The sequence below is a fragment of the Poecile atricapillus genome, chromosome W, assembly GCF_030490865.1.
Source record: "Poecile atricapillus isolate bPoeAtr1 chromosome W, bPoeAtr1.hap1, whole genome shotgun sequence".
Taxonomy (NCBI): Eukaryota; Metazoa; Chordata; class Aves; order Passeriformes; family Paridae; genus Poecile; species Poecile atricapillus.
In genome coordinates, this window is record NC_081288.1 from 57,374 (window position 1) to 79,296 (window position 21,923).

Here is a 21,923-nt window from a genome sequence, read left to right on the forward strand (position 1 = left end):
TGCAAATTCACAGTGGCTCAGCTGTTCAGGTGCTGCTTCCTGGCAAAAAGCTTTGTCCCTCACCATCTCCTTTAAGCGGTGCTCCGGGTCCAAGTGCATCCAGGTGCTCCCCCAGACCCTATGAGATGCTCTCACCATCACTCCATCAGATGCCACTGGGAGCCCACCAGAAACTCCTCTCCTCCGGCAGATCCCTGCCAACGTTGATTTGCCACTCGTATTTGACCCTGTAATAACGGCAAAATTGTTGCCCTCTGTCAGGTACGTGTTGTTAGACACAGGTTTTTCCATAGCCATCTTTTCAAGAATGGGGTTCCCTTCCTGCTTGATTGCTAAATTATCCATAAATTCTGGAAAACCTAAATGAGAAAAAGAATCTAAAAGACTGAGGAGTTAATATGGGAACCTTTACGTCATTAAAGTAGTATGTTTTGAAATAAAGTGAATTCTTTCAGTCCAACTGCAAAAATCCAATTCCTAAAAATAAAATAACCAAAAAACAAACAGCATCAAATTCCCACCAATATCATCAATAAAATCACAATACCTCCACCAGCCAAGGGAAAAAAATCTAAACCTAGAAAAAAATCCAAACCGCCTCAAAAAGATTCAACACTGAAACACAACGCATCCTAACACCTCAACTACCTATACTGAAGTAAACTTGCAAAACAAATATTCCCTCTATCCACACCACCAATACCAGATAAAACCAATAAAGTACTCTATCACAGCACCCCCGAATCAAAAAACTAAATTGCCCTAAAATTTTTTAATTTAATCACAAATTAACCCCAAAATAAAAACTTTAATCTCGCTAACAAAGAAAACCCCAAAACAGGTAACACAAACAAAACCCACACCGTACAACCAACTACCGGCAAAAACAGATACTATGCTCTTTCACTAACAGTTCTTATAACATCAGCAAAGTTAAACATAAATAAAAAGCAACCCTATTGAACTCCACACAACAAATCACACCAACTGTTAAAAAATAATCAAACTAACTCACTAAACTCAAGACCATTCAACTAACCCTAAACATTAGTAAAGAAAACCCCAAAGCTCTACATTTATAGTAATACATAATTACCAATACTCTATAAAAAAATTTAATAGCTAATTAAAAACATTAAAAAAACAATCTAAACTACTAAAAAGTTAAAAAATACCACCCACAAAAATATACCTATAAAAATCCACCATATAAATGCCTGTGTCCCCAGAAAGGAAACTAAGAAATGCCACAACAGAAAGAAATCCAAACTTATCATCAACACCTAAACTAAAAAAGACAACATTAAATAAATAGAACATATCTGTTATTACACAGAACTACAAACAAAATAAGATTAGACCATCAATTACTAAAAATCACCTTAAAACCACTCAATAAAATACTTTCAAAAATTGAAAACTGCATCTAACAAAAGCCACCTAATTAACACCCAAAACTCCCCTAACCAAACAAACCCTACCCCATCTGAACCCCTACATACAATAGAGAACTAAAATCCCAATAATACCTATCAAAACCTATTTTAATTGATTCTACCTAAAATACAAAAAAACCCATTCATAAAATCATCTTTATTCAGAAACGAAATTTCACATAGTATACAACATAAAAAAAATAAAGCAACACACTGTGTACCACCAAAAAAAACCTAATATTGAATAAAAACCACATATAAATACCTCTACTTACTAAATATTACAACCACTATTTATATTTACCTGTATTTCTATAAAAGTATATCTAAAATTAAAAAGCATTAATTTAATCATTAAGGCAAAGATATGCAATAAAAAATAAAATGTCCTAAAATTCCATTATATTATATTATATCCCCACCATCTGCTTTATGCCCAAACATAAGTTCTGTAACTTCAAAACTAAGAAAGAAAAAAATTCTTTGAACACACAATCTACATACAGTACTAATACAGCCTCACACAAATTCTCTCTCAAATCTATTGTCTAACAAAGGCAACAAGAAATCAATTTTTTACTTTTTTAAAATAACTTCTCATTCATTAGTGAATACAAAATAATTGCCAAAACCGTAACAACTTCTTCTAAAACTATTCAACTTTACTCCAATCCAAAAACCCAGGCTACCACCAAAACACCCCACGGCTCAAAAAGATCCACGCCACAGCCCAACTCCAAAAACATCCAAACCATACGTGCAGAAAAACCCTTCTAAATCTCCTGCTCTTTTCTCCACAACAAAACAATTATCATTTCGTTATTCATCCTTTTTTCCTCTTACCTACGCCCTACTTATTAAAATAAACATTTTTTTCCATTTTCCTCAAAACATATTTCCTTTAAAATCAATTAAAAAACGGACTGAAACCTTCCCTCTATTAAGAAACACATTCATTTTAAAACAATTCCTCCCCATTGGTCTCAAACCTTTCCAAGCTTTGGATCCCGTACCAGTGCACCAGAACCAAATCAACCTGCTCTGGCTCTGGAAACATCAGCGACACCAAACCCAGAGCACGAAGCACCTCGCCGCTCCTACCCCGCTGTCCCCCGGCCCTGCTCTCTCGCGTCCTACGCTGCAGAGCGCTGGGAGCCAGGTTCAGCCCCGAGAATTGTCGCATCCATTTCCTCGGACATTCCAGCTTCCACGGGGATATTGCGGGGACCCCCTGCATTCCATTCCCTAGTACAGCAGCAAGACAAAGTTCTCCCCCAGCCCGCGTCTCCAGAAAATCGTGTACAAGGGTTAACAAGCCTCGAGGTGTGAGAAACACGGTCTGCCCAACAAGCCCAACTCTGCATCCAGGGGAAATGAACATCACAAACAGATTCATGCACACCAGATGCACGGGACGCTGCCAGCCTGGACCTGCAGTTAACTCGGCAATGGAAAAACCTGAGCTCGGAGCCCTCACGTGAGGGTGCAAAAGGTATTGGACGCAGTTTCTAGAAGGCGCCACATCGTTATTTAAAGGCGCGGCTCGGCTAAAGAGCAATACCGACAAAGCCCCGAGACAAAAAGCCTGGGGGGTCTGGGTTCGATTTTTTCCCTCCCCTCCTTTCAGCGGCTTTCACGCGAGCCCCGGCAGCGGCGGCACTCGGCACCCAGGGGCGGCCCCGCGCTCCTGCCCCCGGACGGACCGGGGCTCCCGGCAGGAAAGCGGCTCCTCCGGCGGGCGGGGGCGGCCCCGGCCCCGGGAGAGCCCGGCCCGCCCAGCGGCACCGGGACCGGCCCGAAGGGACCCCGGCGGTGCCCGAGCCCCGCGCCCGGAGCGGGCGGAGCGGCCGGACGGACACAGCTCCGCGCCGCGGCTCCCGCCTGCCGGCCCGGCAGAGCTCACCTCGCCTCCGCACGGCTCTGTCTCTCCCTGGGGGCTGCTCAGCCGCCAAATTCCCGTTGCACTTCAGCAATTCCCCAGGGAATGCCAGGAGCGCTCCCCTGTAAGACATTTGGTGCCGGGGGCAGAAGCGCCCTCAAATGCAGCGGCACGGCCACACGTGACCCCGCCAAATGCTGGAAAAGCCGGTGTTCCCGTCAATTGAACCCCGGAAACTGAGGCAACAGGGTATGTTCCTGCAATCTTAAACCAATACAATGGCAAATAAATGGGCGCTCGACACTTCATTTCAATCCCCTACGGCAGCAGAAAAAGATTTTTCTCGAATAAAATCTCGCAAATGATGGGAAAAGGGGGATTTTCATCTCAGTTCAGACCGTGACAAAGTGCAGACAACAGGGCTTCCCCCTCAATTTAAACCTCAGAATAACGAAAAAAGGGGAGGTACCCACAAATCAAACACATGATACGGCAAGAATACTTTTCCCCTTCCTTAATCCTTGTGTTAAAACAACACAAGGATTCGCTGTCAACCGATATACCTAACACCCTGGAAAAGGCAGGTTTTCCTCCTATCGGTACCCTCAAAAACATAGGTGAAAGGGGATTCCCCCCAGTTTAAACACAGACAATAATGGAGGAGGAGTTTCTTCCCTCAGTTTGAACTTCTTTTGTTCTCATAACCCCCCCCCTTTTTTTCTTTCTTTTCTTTCTTTTTTTTTTTTTTTTCTGGGAGAACGAGGCAGTGAATGGCAAAATAAAATCAAAAGGGGAGAGAGAAAAGTCCCCTCTGCAAACCCACACTGGCTCACCTGTTCAGCTGCTGCTCCGTGACACAAAGGTTTGTCCCTCAGCACCTCCTTTAAGCAATGCTCCACATCTGAGTGCATCCAGGTGTTCCCCCAGGCCCTGCGAGATCCCCTCACCATCATTCCATGAGACACCCGGGGGACCCGGCCATAAACCTCTCTCCTCCAGTTGCTCCATGCCCAAATGAGATGAGGGAAACCATCCCCCTGAAACAGTGCCCAGTAGGACCCACCCCGTCCTCATCCTCATCACTGCTCACACCTGGGGCTGCTCTGAGCCCTCATCATCCTCACTGCTCACACCTGGAACTGCTCTGTCCCCTCATCATCCTCACAGCTCACACCTGGGGCTGCTCTGAGCCCTCATCATCCTCACTGCTCACACCTGGGGCTGGTCTGAGCCCTCATCATGCTCATAGCTCACACCTGGGGCTGCTCTGTCCCCTCATCATCCTCACAGCTCACACCTGGGGCTGCTCTGTCCCCTCATCATCCTCACTGCTCACACCTGGGGCTGCTCTGTCCCCTCATCATCCTCACTGCTCACACCTGGGGCTGCTCTGTCCCCTCATCATGCTCACTGCTCACACCTGGGGCTGCTCTGAGCCCTCATCATGCTCACAGCTCACACCTGGGGCTGCTCTGTCCCCTCATCATTCTCACTGCTCCCACCTGGGGCTGCTCTGAGCCCTCATCATCCTCACTGCTCACACCTGGGGCTGCTCTGTCCCCTCATCATCCTCAGAGCTCACACCTGGGGCTGCTCTGAGCCCTCATCATCCTCACAGCTCACAGTTTGTGCTGCTGTTACCCCAAGACCGAAGGCAGGGGCAGAAGGAACCCATTGCTCATTCCCTAGACAGATTGATATTACTTGTATTTATTTCTTATTTATGCCTATATATATCTCTCTATATTTATATCTTTATTATAGATTTGTATATTTTAATTTCTATATTATTTATTTAAAATCCCTGCCTCTAACCAAATAAAAAACAAAAAGCCCCTTCAGCTTAAATGATTATTTAAATATTTTAATGCCTATTTTTATCAAATTTATATTCATATTTATATACTATATTGAACTAGGCATAACACACAAGGTATCCTATATTAAAAGACATCTCTATTAACAACTACATCTATATTATTCCTATTATATATTAAATAGAAACCTATTTGTATGTATTTATAACCCTTATATATCTTTATATATTTAATATATATATTTCTATATTGTACATTTTATTTAAAAGCCCTGACTGTACCCAAATAAAAAAAAGCAAGCTTTTATTGTATACTAGATTTAAATAATTCTTTTCAACTGAGATTTATAGTTTTTATTTATGCTATATTTTGTATATATTCCTGTATTAATTCTATGGAATATAGGTTAAAGCATATTACAATAACATACATGAGATTACTTATCTTTTAGATGTGTAGATTTATGGACATTACTTCTATTATGTATTTTCTATTTATAGGGCCTTCTATTTTTACATTTATATCTTTATCTATTTCTCTTTCTATTTTTCTGCTTTTTGAAATTTGCATTTCTTTCTATTTTAAACTCTATAAATTCATTCACCGAACAAATCAGAATAACAAAAATATAAAGCCCTGGACAACCCCGAGTGCAGAACGCACTCGTCTCTATGGAACTCATCTCTATGCAACTTAGAGACACAGACTTGGTGCATTTTAATGCCTCATTGATGCACAGATGTGTTTTATACACTCATATTTTACAGGGAAGTAAGAGGTGGAAAAACAAAAGCCACTTTCTTAACCCTAAGCCGTTCCTGACATAACAAAACCCTAAAGACGGCGTGCACAGAGAGGGGGTTTCTTTCCAAGGGAATTTAGAGAGATCCATTCCTGTTCCTTGCCAATGCCTACCGTAAAAACCAGAACAGCTCCACAGGTTTTTGGATTCTGCATCCAGCCCTCGCAGGGAATTTCCTGGCAGCTCGGGGTCCCCTCTGGGCAAGGGTACCCGGCACGAGCCCTCCCCATTCCCCGCTCACCTTGCTCCTCCAGCGCAGCGCCTGCCTCCCTCTGCCGGGGACCTCGGCGTGCCCCAAGGGACATGGGAGCCCCCCAGTGCCCACCCCGTCCCCCTCAGCCTTTGCTCCTCACCCCCAAAGAAGGCACAGAACAACTCCAACTGCCCTGGACAGCAGCACCCTGCTTTATTGGAAGCCCTTCTAGGACTAGACCCCCTCCCAAAAAGGAGCTCTGCTGCAACAAGAAAAGGGGGGGCAGGTGCCAGAAATCCCTCCCCAAAAACCCCAGGCACAGGCCAGAGGCAGAAAGAGGGAGTGGTGGCAGAGAGGACACAGGAAGAAAAGAAAGAACAAAAGAATGGGCTGTAGGATGAAATAGAAAAACAAAACAAAACGGAAAAAAAACCAAACCAAATCACCAAAAAACCACCAAAAACAAAACCAAACCACCAAAAAACCAAAACTTCCACCCAAACCCAAAACCTGGCATGGGCAGCAAGACAGAGAGGGATTGAAAAAGAACAGAGCCAAGGAAGGGGACACAAGGAGCCACTGGGAAACAAGGGCACGGGGAAGAGCAGAGAGACAGACGGAATTAAAAAAGGCACGTGAGTGAGCCACGGAGAAGGACACAGAAAAAGGCCGAGCGCAGAACACACAGCAAGGACAGAGGGATTCTGTCCTTGATTGGACAAGAGGGAAACAAGGAGCCAGAGGGGAAAGGACCACGCCAGGGGCCGGCAAGATGGACGAGATGGACAAGGTGCTTCTCCCTCTGGCCACTACGGCGAGCGCAGCTTCCCCGCAGTTTCACGTCTCTTCCAAGCACAACAGGTGAACAAAGAGCAGCACAGAGCTGCCGGTCTCCAATGCTCCGCAATCTAGAAGGAAAAAGAAGGAAAAAGGAAAAAGACCGGTTCATTCTGCCACCAAAGAGAGTTGCTTATCCCAAGACACCTTATTCCAGGCACAGAAATCATTTCTGCCACTCGAACAAACCCACTCGATGCTGTCTCAAGTCGATGGCAGCTACTTAAACCCTGTCTCAAGAATCACAGGGACACGAGCCTTGCAATTCTCAGGAAGGACTCGGCTGAGTCTTCAAGATTTCCCCACCCACAGAAGCCAGTGATCCCAGCTTGAAACAGCACATTTCCTCCCAACCCCATAGAAATTGCCCTGTGCTGCCAGCACTGAGGCTGCCAGCAGGAGCAGCAGGAGCAGCTGGAGCAGGAGCAGCAGATCCGTCCGCTCCGGGCGCGGGTCTCGGGCACCGCCGGGGTCCCTTTGGGCCGGTCCCAGTGCCCCTGGGCTAGTTCAAAATAGTATATAAATTTGATAAAAATAAGCATTAGAAATATTTAAATAATCATTTAAGGTGAAGGGGATGTTTTTTTTAAATTCAGTTACAGGCAGGGCTTTTAAATAAATAATATAGAAATGAAAATATAGAAATCTATAACAAAGGTATAAATATAGGGAGATAGAGAGAGAGAGAGAGAGAGAGAGAGAGAGAGAGAGAGAGATGAAAAAGAAATAAATACTAGTAACAAATATATACTAGTAGATTAATAATAAATATGAAAAATATATGGATGGACGTTAATATATTTTAATATCTATTATGCAATATATCTATGTGTATAAATATAAAAAATCAATATGATGGATATAGATATTAAAAATATTTAAATGAAGGGCCTTTTTGCTTTTTATTTGGTTAGAGGCAGGGCTTGCTAAGTTCCGATGGGGGTTTTTTTGGGGCGTTCCTTGGAGAAGGGTTTTTGGAAGGGGGTTGCACACGTTCTTTCTTGCCGGGCTTCTTTGCACGTGCGGGGGCGACCCCCGCCCAGCCCCGGGCTGAGCTCTGCGGCAGTGCTGCCACCTTGTGGCCACAGAGCGGTACTGCACCTGTGCCCCGGCGCGGGCGGGGCCGAGCCGAGCGGAACCGAGCCGAGCCGAGCGGAGCCGAGCCGAGCCGAGCGGAGCCGAACCGAAGCGTGCCGAGACGAGCCGAGCGGAGCCGAACCGAGGCGTGCCGAGCCGAGCCGAGCGGAGCCGTGCCGAACCGTGCCGAGCGGAGCCGAGCGGAGCCGTGCCGAGCGGAGCCGAGCGGAGCCGAGCCGAAGCGGGCCGCGGCAAGGACCCCGTCAGAGAGAGGCGTCCTCACCGCTGCCTGTCGGCGCCCGGCTGGCTCGCGTCCGGCCCCGGCGCCGCTGAGCGTACAGCCCGTGTCGGCACGGCCGGAAAAGCCGCGGAAAATTGCGCCGGAGCGGCGTCGGCGTCGGGGTGTTTGTCAGGCAGTCGAGTAGACACCCACCGCCCGGGGTCCTTGGATTTTCCCGCCTTTTCGGCCGCCATGCTTGGAAGGTCAAAGCCAGCCGCGACTCGGCAGCCATCTTGTGAGGGGCGTGACGTCACTTCCGCCCTTCCTCGCCGCCATCTTTGTTGTGGCTGAAGCCACTTCCGGCCGAGCGGCCATCTTTGTTGTGGCACGATCGAGGCCCCCGCTGCTCTCAGCGCGTCTGTCTAGCTTACTTGCCTGAACGAAAAACCCGACGAAGCCGGCCGACTCCGAGCACTCCGCCCGATTTTCCGCCGCCTTTCCCGGGGCGAGGACGGTGGCGGCGGGGCTCAGCGGCTCCGGAGCTGGGCGGCGGCTGCGCCTGCGGCGGCAGGCATTGGAGTCGACGCCTCTGCCGGGGTCCTACCGGCCGGCCGCAAACTTCAGTGTGGCAATCAGCCCGACCCGGCTCCTGCGGGGGGGGGTCCCGGCTCGACACGGCACGCCTCGGTTCGGCTCGGCTCGGCTCGGCCCCGCCCGCGCCGGGGCACAGCTGCAGTACCGCTCTGTGGCCACAAGGTGGCAGCACTGCCGCAGAGCTCAGCCCGGGGCTGGGCGGGGGTCGCCCCCGCACGTGCAAAGAAGCCCGGCAAGAAAGAACGTGTGCAAGCCCCTTCCAAAAACCCTTCTCCAAGGAACGCCCCAAAAAACCCCCCATCGGAACTTAGCAAGCCCTGCCTCTAACCAAATAAAAAGCAAAAAGGCCCTTCATTTAAATATTTTTAATATCTATTTCTGTCATATTGAACTTCTTTATACTAATAGATATAATACATAACAGATATTAAAGTATATTCTATTAGCATAATAGATATTAAATAGATATTAAAATTTATTATATAAACATCTATCCATATAGTTTTCATACTGAATATTAATCTACTTGTCTAGATTAAATTACTTGTATTTATTTCTTTTTTATGGCTATATATATTAATATATATATATATGTACCACCCTATATTCATTTTTGGAGTATAGATGTGTATACTTTCCTTTCTATATTATTTATTCAAAAGCCCTGCTTGTAACAAAATAAAAAATAAAAAGACCCTTGATTTAAATAGTTTTAATATCTATTTCTATCATATTGATCTTCTATATTTATACACATAGATATAATACATAACAGATATTAAAACATATTATATTAGCATCTATCCATATAGTTTGCATACTGAATATTAATATACTCGTCTAGATTTGGATTACATGTATTTATTTCTTTTTTATGGCTATATTTATATATGTATATATATACATATATATATCTCCCTATATACATTTCTTTATTATAGATGTGTATATTTTCATTTCTATATTATTCATTTAAATGCCATGCCTCTAGCCAAATAATAAACAAAAAGTCCCTTGATTTAAATATTTTTAATATCTCTTTCTATCATACTGATTTCTTTATTTATACATATAGATACAATGCATAACATGTATTAAAATACATTACCATCTATCCGTATATTTTTCATATTGAATATTAACCTGCTTTTCTAGATTTAGATAACTTGTATTTATTTCTTTCTTATGGCTATGTATATATCTCTATCTACCTATCTATCTATCTCCCTATTTACATTTCTTTATTCTAGATGTGTATATTTTCATTTCTATATTATTCATTTAAATGCCATGCCTCTAACCAAATAATAAACAAAAAGTCCCTTGATTTAAATATTTTAATATTTACTTCTATCATAGTGACTTGCTATATTTATAGACATAGATATGTTGCATAACAGATATTAAAATTTATTATATTAGCATCTATCCATATAGTTTTCATACTGAATATTAATCTACTTGTCTAGATATGGATTACTTGTACTTATTTCTTTTTTATGGCTATATATATTAATATATATACATATATATATATCTCCCTCTATTTATTTCTTTAGTATAGATGTGTATATTTTCATTTCTATATTATTCATTTAAATGTCTTGCCTCTAACCAAATAATAAACAAAAAGTCCCTCATTTAAATATTTTTAATATTTACTTCTATCATATTTAATCTATTTAATATTTACTTCTACCAAAATCCCCCTGGGACCCCCAAACCTCCCCCAGACCTCCCAAACCCACCCCAAACCTCACCTGGAACCCCCAAACCCACCCAAAACCTCCCCCAAAATCCCCCTGGGACCCCCAAACCTCCCCCAGACCTCTGAAACCCACCCCAAACCTCACCTGGGACCCCCAAACCCACCCAAAACCTCCCCCAAAATCCCCCTGGGACCCCCAAACCTCCCCCAGACCTCTGAAACCCACCCCAAACCTCACCTGGAACCCCCAAACCCACCCAAAACCTCCCCCAAAATCCCCCTGGGACCCCCCAAACCTCCCCCAGACCCACCCAAACTCACACAAGACCTCCCCAGGATCCCCCAAACCTCCCTGGGACCCCCAAACCCACCCAAAACTTCCCCCAGACCTCCCAAACCCACCCCAAACCCCACCTGGAACCCCCAAACCCACCCAAAATCCCCCTGGGACCCCCAGACCCACCCAAACTCACCCAAAACCTCCCCCAAATCCCCCCAAAGCTGCCCAAAACCCCCCCAAACACACCCAAAACCTCCCCAGGACCCCCCAAACCCACCCCAAACCTCCCCCAAACCTCCCAAACTCACCCAAAACTTTCCCCAAATCCTCCAAACCTGCACAAAACCCCCCTGGGATCCCCCAACCCCCCCAAACGCATCCAAAACCTCCCCGGGATCCCCCAAACCTCCAAAACCCACCCCAAAACCTCCCTGGGACCCCCAAAACCTCCCCAGTCCCCTCCAAACCCCCCAAAACCTCCCCCAAACTCACCCAAACCTGCCCAAAACCTCCCTGGGACCCCCCAAATCTGCCCCAAACCTTCCCAAAAACCTCCCAGGGATCCTCAAAACCTCCCCAAATCCCCCAAACCTGCCCAAAAACCTCCCAGGGACCCCCCAAACCTCCCCAGGACCCCGCCAAACCCCCCCCCAAGCCCCCCCAGCCTCACCAGTTTTTGGGGGTCGGGGAAGGGGGCCCGGCAGATACTGGGGGGCGTGGGGTGGGGGCGGGGCAGGCGCTGCCACAGCTCCTCGGCCACGAAGGGGGCGAAGGGGGCCAGGAGCCGCAGCCCCAGCTCAGCCGCGGCCACCAGCGTGGCCAGGACAGCGGGACGGAGCTGCGGGGACTGCAGGGACACCTTGGCCACCTCCTGGGGACAGAGGAGGGGATTTGGGGTGAAAAACCTCAGATTTGGGATGTTTGGGGACTCCTGGGGACAGGAGAGGGGTTTGGGGTGAAAAACCTCGGATTTGGGACACCTTGGCCACCTCCTGGGGACAGGTTTGGGGTAAAAAACCTCAGATTTGGGACATTGGGGACACCTTGGCCACCTCCTGGAGACAGGAAACGGGATTTGGGGTAAAACACCTCAAAATTGGGACGTTTGGGGACTCCTGGGAACAGGAGAGGGGATTTGGGGTGAGAAACCTCAAATTTGGGACATTTGGGGACACCTGAAACACCTGAGGAACCTCTTAGGGACAGGAAAGGGGTTTTGGGGTGGAAAACCTCGGATTTGGGACACTGGGAACTCCTGGGGATGGGTTTAGGGTGAGAAATCCCAAATTTGGGACATTGGGGACTCCTGGGGACAGGTTTGGGGTAAAAAACGTCAAAATTGGGATATTTGGGACACCTCAGCCCCCTCCTGGGGACAGGGGAGGGGATTTGGGGTGAGAAAACTCAAATTTGGGACATTGGGGACACCTGAGTCACCTCCTGGGGACAGGGGAGGGGTTTTGGGGTAAAAAACTTGGAATTTGGGACATTGGGGATTCCTGGGGACAGGTCTGGGGTAAAAAACCCTGAAATTGGGATATTTGGGACTCCTGGGGGCAGATTTGAGGTGAGAAATCCCAAATTTGGGACATTGGGGACAGCTGAAACACCTGAGGAACCTCCTGGGGACAGGAAAGGGGATTTGGGGTGAAAAACCCCAAAAATGGGACATTGGGGACATCTCAGGAACCCCCTGGGGGACAAAGGGAGAGCGAAAGGTCTGAAATGGGGAGAGAGACCCCAAAATGGGGAAAAAAACCCCTAAAAATGGGGAAAAAACCCCAGAACAGGGAGGGAGGACCCCAAAATGGGGACAAGAACCCCAAAATTGAGTCAGGAATCCCAAAATGGGGACAAGAACCCCAAAATTGAGTCAGGAATCCCAAAATGGGGACAAGAACCCCAAAATGGGATCAGAAACCCCCCAAAAATGGAATTGAGAAACCAAAAAGGGATCAGGAACCCCAAAAATGGAGATGGAAAACCCCAAAAACTGAGACAGGAACCCCAAAAAATGAAGCTGGAGAACCCCCAAACCCCGACACCCAGAACCCCGAAACCCGAGTCTAAAACCCCGAGACCTAGAACTGGATCTAGAACCCCAAAACCTACGACCCAGTCTAGAACCCGGTCTAGAACCGAGTCTAGAACCCCGAAACCTAGAACCGAGTCTAGAACCGAGTCTAGAACCCCGAAACCTAGAACCGAGTCTAGAACCGAGCCTGGAACAGAGTCTAGAACCCAGTCTAGGACCGAGTCTAGAACCGAGTCTAGGACCGAGTCTGGAACCCCAAAACCTGAGCCCAGACCCCCAAAAAGAAGCTAAACATAGAACCCAAAAAAAGTGTTTTTGGCAGTTTTTGGGGTGTTTTTGGGGTGTTTCAGGTGTTTTTGGGGTTCCTCACCAGGTAGACATCGCAGAAGCTCCTCAGCCAGAAGCTCTGGACAGCTGTTTTGGGCTGTTTCGGGGTGTTTCAGGGTGTTTTGAGGTGTTTCAGGGGTATTTTTGGCGGTTTTTGGGGTGTTCAGGGGTGTTTCAGGTGTTTTTGGGGTTCCCCACCAGGTAGACGTCGCAGAAGCTCCTCAGCCAGAAGCTCTGGACGGCGGCGGCGGCGCCCTGGAGCTGCAGTGACTCCAAACGACGACAGCTCTCGGCCACGGCCCCGGCCAGGCGGGACAGGAGCCAACGCTCCAGGGGGGACGAGGGGAACACCTGGATTGGGGAGAAAACGGGGAGAATTGGGAAAAAACGGGAGAAAATGGGAGAAAATGGGGGGAAAATGGGAGAAAATGGGAAAAAACGGGGAGAAAATGGGGTAAATTGGGAAAAAATGGGAAAAAACAGGGAAAAAAATGGGAAAAAACGGGGAGAAAATGGGGAAAATGGGGAAAAAATGGGAAAAAAACAGGGAAAAAAATGGGAAAAAACGGGGAGAAAATGGGGAAAATTGGGAAAGAATGGGGGAAAATGGGAGAAAACGGGGAAAAAACGGGGAGAAAATGGGGAAAAATGGGAGAAAATGGGAATTTGGGGGTCCCAGGGGGCGTTTTGGGGGTCTCAGGGGGTCTTTTGGGGTTTCAGGGGTGTTTTTGGGGTTTCAGGGGGTGTTTTTGGGGTCTCAGGGGTGTTTTTGGGGGTCTCAGGGGGTGTTTTGGAGTTTCAGGGGTGTTTTTGGGGTTTCAGGAGGTGTTTTTGGGGTCTCAGGAGGTGTTTTTGGGGTCTCAGGGGGTGTTTTGGGGTTTCAGGGGTGTTTTTGGGGTCTCAGGGGTGTTTTTGGGGGTCCCAGGGGGCGTTTTGGGGGTCTCAGGGGGCGTTTTGGGGGTCTCAGGGGGTGTTTTGGGGGTTTCAGGGGGTGTTTTTGGGGTTTCAGGGGGTGTTTTTGGGGTTTCAGGGGGTGTTTTTTGGGGTTTCCGGGGGTCCCGGGGGTCTCTGTCACCTCCTCAGGCGGTTTTGGGGTGCCCTTCTCCCCCTCCAGGGCCCGCAGCACGAAGCCCACCCTGTTCCAGACTTTGTTGCAGAAGCGGCGCTGAGTCAGCACCGAGGCCACGCCCAGACGGATTTCGGGGCCTGGGGGGGGAAATTTGGGGTCGGGGGGGGGGCACCAGGACCCCCCCAGTAACCCCCAGACCCTCCCCAGTGCCCACTGGGGCTCCTCCCAGTAACTCCCAGTAGCCCAAAGCTCCTCCCAGTAACTCCCAGTGCCACCCTGGAGAGGTTCCCAGGGGTTTTGGGGTGATTTGGGGGGTCCCCAGAGGTGATTTGGGGGATCCCAGGGGTGATTTTGGGGTCCCAGGGGGGTTTTGGAGTGATTTGGGGGGTCCCAGAGGTGATTTGGGGGGTCCCAGGGGTGATTTGGGTGTCCCCAGCAGGGTTTTGGGGTGATTTGGGGGATTGCAGGGGGTTTGGGGGTGATTTGGGGGTCCCAGGGGGGTTTTGGGGTGATTTGGGGGATCCCAAGGGGGTTTTGGGGTGGTTTGGAGTGATTTGGGGGTCCCAAGGAGTGATTCAGGGTGATTTGGGGGTCCCCAGCAGGGTTTTGGGGTGATCTGGGGGTCCCCAGCAGGGTTTTGGGGTGATCTGGGGGTCCCCAGGGGTGATTCAGGGGTTCCCAGGGGTGATTTGGGGTGATCTGGGGGTCCCCAGCAGGGTTTTGGGGTGATTTGGGGGTCCCCAGAGATGATCTGGGGTGATTTGGGTGGGGGTCTCACCGTGGGCGTTGTGGCTGCTCAGGGCCAGCCTCAGGGCGTCGGCGCCGCACTCGGGGATCCCCTGCGGGAACTGGCGCCTCTGGGGGGGGTTTGGGGGGTCAGGGGGGCCCCTGGGGGGGCGATTTCGGGGGGTCCTGGGTCACTTTTGGGGGTCCCACCTGCCCCTCCTGGGCCGTCTGCAGCTCCCGGGGGTCCAGAGTCTGGCTCTGCAGCTTCTCCTGCAGCTCCTGGGGGAGGAAAAGCCCCAAAACCGCCCCAAAATCAGGCGGGTCTGGGGTTTTGGGGGGAATTTTGGGGTTTTTGGGGGTTTTTGGGGGGTTTTGGGGGTTTTTGGGGGTACCTGGAGCGTGGCCCCCCCGATGACGTCGCGGGGGTCGATGACATTCCCGAGGGATTTGCTCATTTTGCGCCCCTGGGAATCCCGGACCAGAGAGTGCAGCAGAACCTGGGGGGGACAGGGGGTTGGGGACCCCGAAAATGGGGTTGGGGACCCCGAAATGGGATTGGGGACACTGAAAATGGGATTGGGGACCCCAAAATGGGATTGGGGACAATGAAAATGGGATTGGGGACACTGAAAATGGGATTAGGGACACCAAAATGGGGTTGGGGACAGGAAAAATGGGATTGGGGACCCCGAAAATGGGATTGGGGACCCTGAAAATGGGATTGGGGACACCAAAAATGGGATTGGGGACCCTGAAAATGGGATTGGGGACACTGAAAATGGGATTGGGGACCCCAAAATGGGACTGGGGACCCCAAAATGGGATTGGGGACAATGAAAATGGGATTGGGGACACCAAAATGGGGACAGGTGACCCCCAGGAAAGGATCAGACACTTGAGGACACTCAGGTGACATTTGGGGACATTTGGGGACATTTGGGGACACTGACCTGGCCGAAGGGCACCTGTCCCATCAGCTGCTGGTCCAGCAGGACCATGGGGGGACACTGAGGGGACACTCAGGTGGCACTCAGGTGACATTTGGTGACACTGAGGTGACACAGGTGACACAGGTGACACTCACAGGTGACACAGGTGACACTCACCTGTTGGAATGGCACCTGTCCTGTCAGCTGCTGGCCCAGCAGGACCATCCGGGCCACCCAGAAGAAGAGGAGGTCACCGCCCGTCACCAGCACCGAGGTGGGGTAGAAACGCCGCAGGGCGGGGCTCTGGGGACACAGGGGACACTTGGGGACACTTGGGGACACGTGGGGACATTTGGGGGACACTTGGGGACATTTTGGGGACATCTGGGGGACACACAAGGACATTGAGAGGACACTTGGGGACATTGAGGGGACATTGACGGACGTGTGGGGAGACACTGGGGACACCTGGGGACATCTGGGGACATTTGGGGACACTTGGGGACACCTGGGGACAGCGAGATCTCACCTGGGGACGTTTGGGGACATTTGGGGACACTTGGGGACATTCGGGGACAGTGCAGTCTCACCTGAGGACATCTGGGGACGTTTGGGGACACTTGGGGACATTTGGGGTCTCACCTGGGGACATTTGGGGACATTTGGGGACAGTGGGATCTCACTTGGGGACATTTGGGGATCTTTGGGGTCTCACCTGGGGACATTTTGGGTCTCACCTGAAGACATTTAGGGACATTTGGGGACATTTGGGGGCACCTGGGGACATTTTGGGGATATTTTGGGGACATCTGGGGACACTTGGGGACATTTGGGGTCTCACCTGCTCGGGCCAGCCCAGGGCGGCGAAGGGGAAGAGGGCGGAGGAGAACCAGGTGTCCAAAACATCGGGGTCTGGGGAGGGAAATGTCACCAAATGTCACCAAATGTCACCAGGTGTCACCAGGTGTCACCAAATGTCACCGGGGGACCCCAAAAATGTCATCAGGGGTCACCAAAATGTCACCAGGTGCCACCAGGGAATCCTGAAATGTCATCAGGGGACCCCAAAATGTCACCAAATGTCATCAGATGTCACCGGGGGACCCCAAAATGTCATCAGGAGAGTGGGAAATGTCACCAGGTGTCACTGGGGAACCCTGAAATGTCACCAGGGGACCCCAAAACCCATCAGGGACACCGGGGGGGGATTTGGGTGGTTTTGGGTATTTTGGGGTGTTTTTGGCTGTTTTTGGGGTATTTTTGGCTGGTTTTGGGGTGTTTTTGGCTGTTTTTGTGGTGTTTTTGGCTGGTTTTGGCTGGTTTTGGGGTATTTTGGCTGGTTTTGGCTGGTTTTGGGGTGTTTTTGGGGTGTTTCTCTCACCTTGCTCTTGGGGACACCCCAGGGTGGGATTTGGGTGATTTTGGGTGGATTTGGGGTGGTTTTGGCTGGTTTTGGGGTGTTTTTGGCTGTTTTTGGGGTGGATTTGGCTGGTTTTGGGGTATTTTGGCTGGTTTTGGCTGGTTTTGGGGTGTTTTTGGGGTGTTTTTGGGGTGTTTTTGGGGTGTTTCTCTCACCTTGCTCCAGGTGCAGCTCCTCTTGGGGACACCCCAGCGCCGTCGCCGCCGCCCCCCTCACCTCGGCCTCGCTGCTCCCCACGAACCAGGGACCCTCGGGACCCCCGGGACCCCCCCGTGGGGAGGGGGCTGCGGGACCCCCCCTCACCTGGAACGCCGGCACCTGGTGACCCCAGCACAGCTGGCGGGACAGGCACCAGTCCCTGGGGGAGAGGGGACAGTGAGACCCCTCCCCAAACACCTGGGACACCCCTGAACACCTGGGGAACACCTGGGACCCCTCCCCAAACAGCTGAGACCCCTCCCTGAACACCTGGGACCCCTCCCCAAATACCTGGGAACACCTGGGACCCCTCCCCAAATACCTGAGACACCCCTGAACACCTGGGACCCCTCCCCAAATACCTGAGACCCCTCCCCAAACACCTGAGACACCCCTGAACACCTGGGACCCCTCCCCAAACACCTGAGACACCCCTGAACACCTGGGACCCCTCCCCAAACACCTGAGACACCCCTGAACACCTGAGACCCCTCCCCAAATACCTGAGACCCCTCCCCAAACACCTGGGACCCCTCCCCAAGTACCTGGGTGGGATTTTGGGGGATATTTTGTGGGATTTGGGGGTTTTTGGGTTGGATTTTGGGGGATTTTGGACACCCCTGAACACCTGGGACCCCTCCCCAAACACCTGAGACCCCTCCCCAGGTACCTGGACCCCTCCCCCAGCCCCTCCCCCTCACCCCACGTTCTCCATCCAGGTTTTCCAGTTCTTCTCGTGGAATTTGGGCACCAGGCGGAGCCTCCCCGACGTCACCGCCTGCGGCCAGGTGACACCTCAGGTGTGACACCTCCAGGTGTGTGTGACACCTCCAGGTGACACCTCAGGTGTGTGTGACACCTCAGGTGTGTGTGTGACACCTCCAGGTGACACCCTCAGGTGTGACACCTCCAGGTGACACCTCAGGTGTGTGTGACACCTCAGGTGTCCCCAGGTGTGTGTGTGACACCTCAGGTGTGTGTGTGACACCCCCAGGTGTCCCCAGGTGTGTCCCCAGCTGTCCCCAGGTGTATCCCCAGGTGTCCCCAGGTGTGTCCCCAGGTGTCCCCATGTCCCCAGGTGTGTCCCCAGGTGTATCCCCAGGTGTCCCCAGGTGTCCCCAGGTGTCCCCAGGTGTCCCCAGGTGTCCCCATGTCCCCAGGTGTCCCCAGGTGTGGCCCCAGGTGTCCCCAGGTGTATCCCCAGGTGTATCCCCAGGTGTCCCCAGGTGTCCCCCCAGGTGTCCCCCCAGGTGTCCCCAGGTGTCCCTAGGTGTGTCCCCAGGTGTCCCCAGGTGTATCCCCAGGTGTCCCCAGGTGTCCCCAGGTGTGTCCCCAGGTGTCCCCAGGTGTGTCACCTGCAGGGCTCTCTGGGCCACGTCTCTACAGCTCAGGAACCACTGGCGCTTCAGCAGGAACTCAACGACGTCCCCGGAGCGGCTGCGGGGACAGGAGGGGACATTGGGGACAGGAGGGGACATTGGGGACACCTGAGGGGACACCTGGGGACACCTGAGGGGACAGCTGGGGGTACCTGCAGAGGGGCAGGGTCATGGCGTGGTCCTGGACCCCCCGGAACAGCCCCAGCTGGGCCAGCGCTGCCACCACACGGGAACGGGCCTCAAACCTGGGGACACCCTGGGGACAGAGGGGACAGGTGAGGACATTGGGGGGACATTGGGGACATTGGGGACACCCTGGGGACAGAGGGGACAGCGGGGACACTGGGGACAGCCTGGGGACATTGGGGACAGCCTGGGGACAGAAGGGACAGTGGGGACACTAGGGACATTGGGGACACCCTGCGGACAGGAGGGGACACTGGGGACACCCTGGGGACATCGGGGACACCCTGAGGACAGAGGGGACACTGGGGACACCCTGGGGACACGAGGGGACATTGGGGACATCAGGGGGACACTCTGGGGACACCCTGGGGACACCTGGGGACACCCTGCGGACAGGAGGGGACATCGGGGACATCACAGGGACACCCTGGCACCACTGGGGACACCCTGCAGACACAAGGGGACAGAGGGGACATTGGGGACATCAGGGGGACAGCCTGGGGACAGGAGGGGACATTGGGAGGGACATTGGGGACACCCTGGCACCACTGAGGGACATTGGGGGGACATCACGGGGACACCCTGGGGACACCAGGTGTGGTCCCAGCTGTCTCCAGGTGTCCCCAGGTGTATCCCCAGGTGTCCCCAGGTGTCCCCAGGTGTGTCCCCAGGTGTCCCCTGCTGTCCCCAGCTGTCCCCAGTGTCCCCAGGTGTGTCCCCAGCTGTCTCCAGGTGTCCCCCGCTGTCCCCAGGTGTGTCCCCAGGTGTGTCCCCAGGTGTGTCCCCAGCTGTCCCCAGCTGTCCCCAGTGTCCCCAGGTGTCCCCAGGTGTCCCCAGGTGTGTCCCCAGCTGTCCCCAGCTGTCCCCAGGTGTGTCCCCAGCTGTCCCCAGGTGTGTCCCCAGCTCACCTGCAGCCAGCCTCCCCCCGGGGGACACAAGGTGCCATCGTCCCCGATGACGCAGGGCAGGGGCAGCCAATGGGCCCGGGCCAGAGCCAGGTCCTGGGGGCTGTGCCCGGGGGTCACCTTCACCGCACCTGGGGACAGGGACACACCTGAGACACCTGAGACATCCCTGTGTCACCTGGACTGTGTCACCTGTGTCACCTGAGACATCTCTGAGGCACCTGAACTGTGTCACCTGAGACACCCCTGTGTCACCTGTGTCACCTGAGACACCTGGACTGTGTCACCTGTGTCACCTGCTGTCACTCCTTGCTCCCTTTTCTGTCCCAGACTAGTCCCAGGGCCCATCCCGGTCCCTCCCAGTCCCTGTTTAACCCCTCCCAGTCCCTCCCAGTCCATCCCAGTTCCTCCCAGTGCCCCTTTAACCCCTCCCAGTCCATCCCAGTCCCTCCCAGTCCATCCCAGTCCCTCCCAGTTCCATCCCAGTCCATCCCAGTTCATCCCAGTCCCCCCCAGTCCCCGTTTAGTCCCTCCCAGTCCCTCCCAGTTTCCCCAGTACCGGTTTCACGCTGGGGCTCCACGCTGGGGTCGCTCACCACGGGCAGCAGGGCCCCGCTGAACGGGTGCCTCACCTGCCGGCCCTGCAGGTGCTGAGGGGGCGTGGTCAGCCCTGGCCCCGCCCCTTTAAGAGCAAGCCCCGCCCCCTTTCCAGCTCTGGACCAATCCCAGCCAGGCCAGGCCCCCCCCAGCCCTTGGCCACACCCCCAGAGCCATTTCAGGCAGAGAAGCTCTGCCCCTTTAACACAAGCCCCGCCCCTTTACCCTTATATGGTCAAAGGGGAGGGGCCAAACCTGGACAGCCAATGGCTGCCCTGCAGGGAAAGCCACGCCCACACCAATTAAAGGGTCCCAAAGCCCTGCCCCCAGGTCAGGCCCCGCCCATTCAGGCCCCACCCAAATTCAAGCCCTGCCCCCTTTGAGGCCCCGCCCCCAGGCGAGGTCCCAGCCATTCAAGCCCTGCCCCATTCAAGCCTCACCCCCAGGTGAGGCCCCGCCCCCCTTGAGGCCCCGCCCCCCTTGAGGCCCCACCCATTCAAGCCCTGCCCCCAGGGGAGACCCCACCCCTTTGAGGCCCCACCCCCTTTCCGGCCCCACCCCCTTTCCGGCCCCGCCCCTCACCAGGTAGCGCGGGTCCCGCGGGTGCACGGCCACGGCCACGTCACCAAAAATGGTCTGGGGACGAGTGGTGGCCACCGGCAACTCCAGCTCTGGGGACATCAGGGGACAGCTCGGGGACACCGGGGGACACTTGGGGACAGCTTGGGGACACCGGGGGACACTTGGGGACAGCTTGGGGACACTCGGGGACAGCTTGGGGACACCAGGGGACACTCGGGGACAGCTTGGGGACACTCGGGGACAGCTTGGGGACACTCGGGGACAGCTTGGGGACACCAGGGGACATCAGGGGACAGCTTGGAAACAGCTCGGGGACACCAGGGGACACCAGGGGACAGCTCAGGAACATCAGGGGACAGCTTGGGGACACCGGGGGACAGCTCAGGGACACTCGGGGACACCAGGGGACACTCGAGGGACACTCGAGGGACATCAGGGGACACTTGGGGACATCAGGGAAACTTGGGGACACACCACAAAACCCAGGATCCCATCCCCAGAGCAGCCCCAATGTCCCCAGAGCCACCCCCAATGTCCCCAGTGCCACCCCAGGTGTCCCCAGTGCCACCCCCGATGTCCCCAGAGCCATCCCAATGTCCCCAGTGCCATCCCCAATGACCCCAGTGCCACCCCCAATGTCCCCAGTGCCACCCCAAGTTCCATCTAGGAACACCCGCTAGACTCCAACTACACCCTACATCACAAATTTCAAATTACAGGGGCCTGG

General features: G+C 52.5%; 1 protein-coding gene across 1 annotated transcript; it reads right to left on the bottom strand.

The window, feature by feature from the left end:
- Positions 1-4,934: 4,934 nt before the first annotated feature.
- LOC131591531 (valine--tRNA ligase, mitochondrial-like) lies at positions 4,935-21,295 on the bottom strand. Its single transcript, XM_058862339.1, has 16 exons — positions 21,197-21,295; positions 20,577-20,667; positions 20,021-20,148; positions 19,079-19,182; positions 18,903-18,984; positions 18,249-18,325; positions 17,505-17,707; positions 16,771-16,841; positions 16,107-16,232; positions 15,393-15,497; positions 15,211-15,279; positions 15,053-15,131; positions 14,281-14,411; positions 13,404-13,556; positions 11,514-11,714; positions 4,935-4,949 (listed from the first exon to the last, which is right to left on the bottom strand). The coding sequence occupies exons 1-16, from the start codon at positions 21,293-21,295 to the stop codon at positions 4,935-4,937; spliced, it is 1,734 nt and encodes a 577-aa protein (XP_058718322.1).
- Between the last annotated feature and the right edge of the window lie 628 nt (positions 21,296-21,923).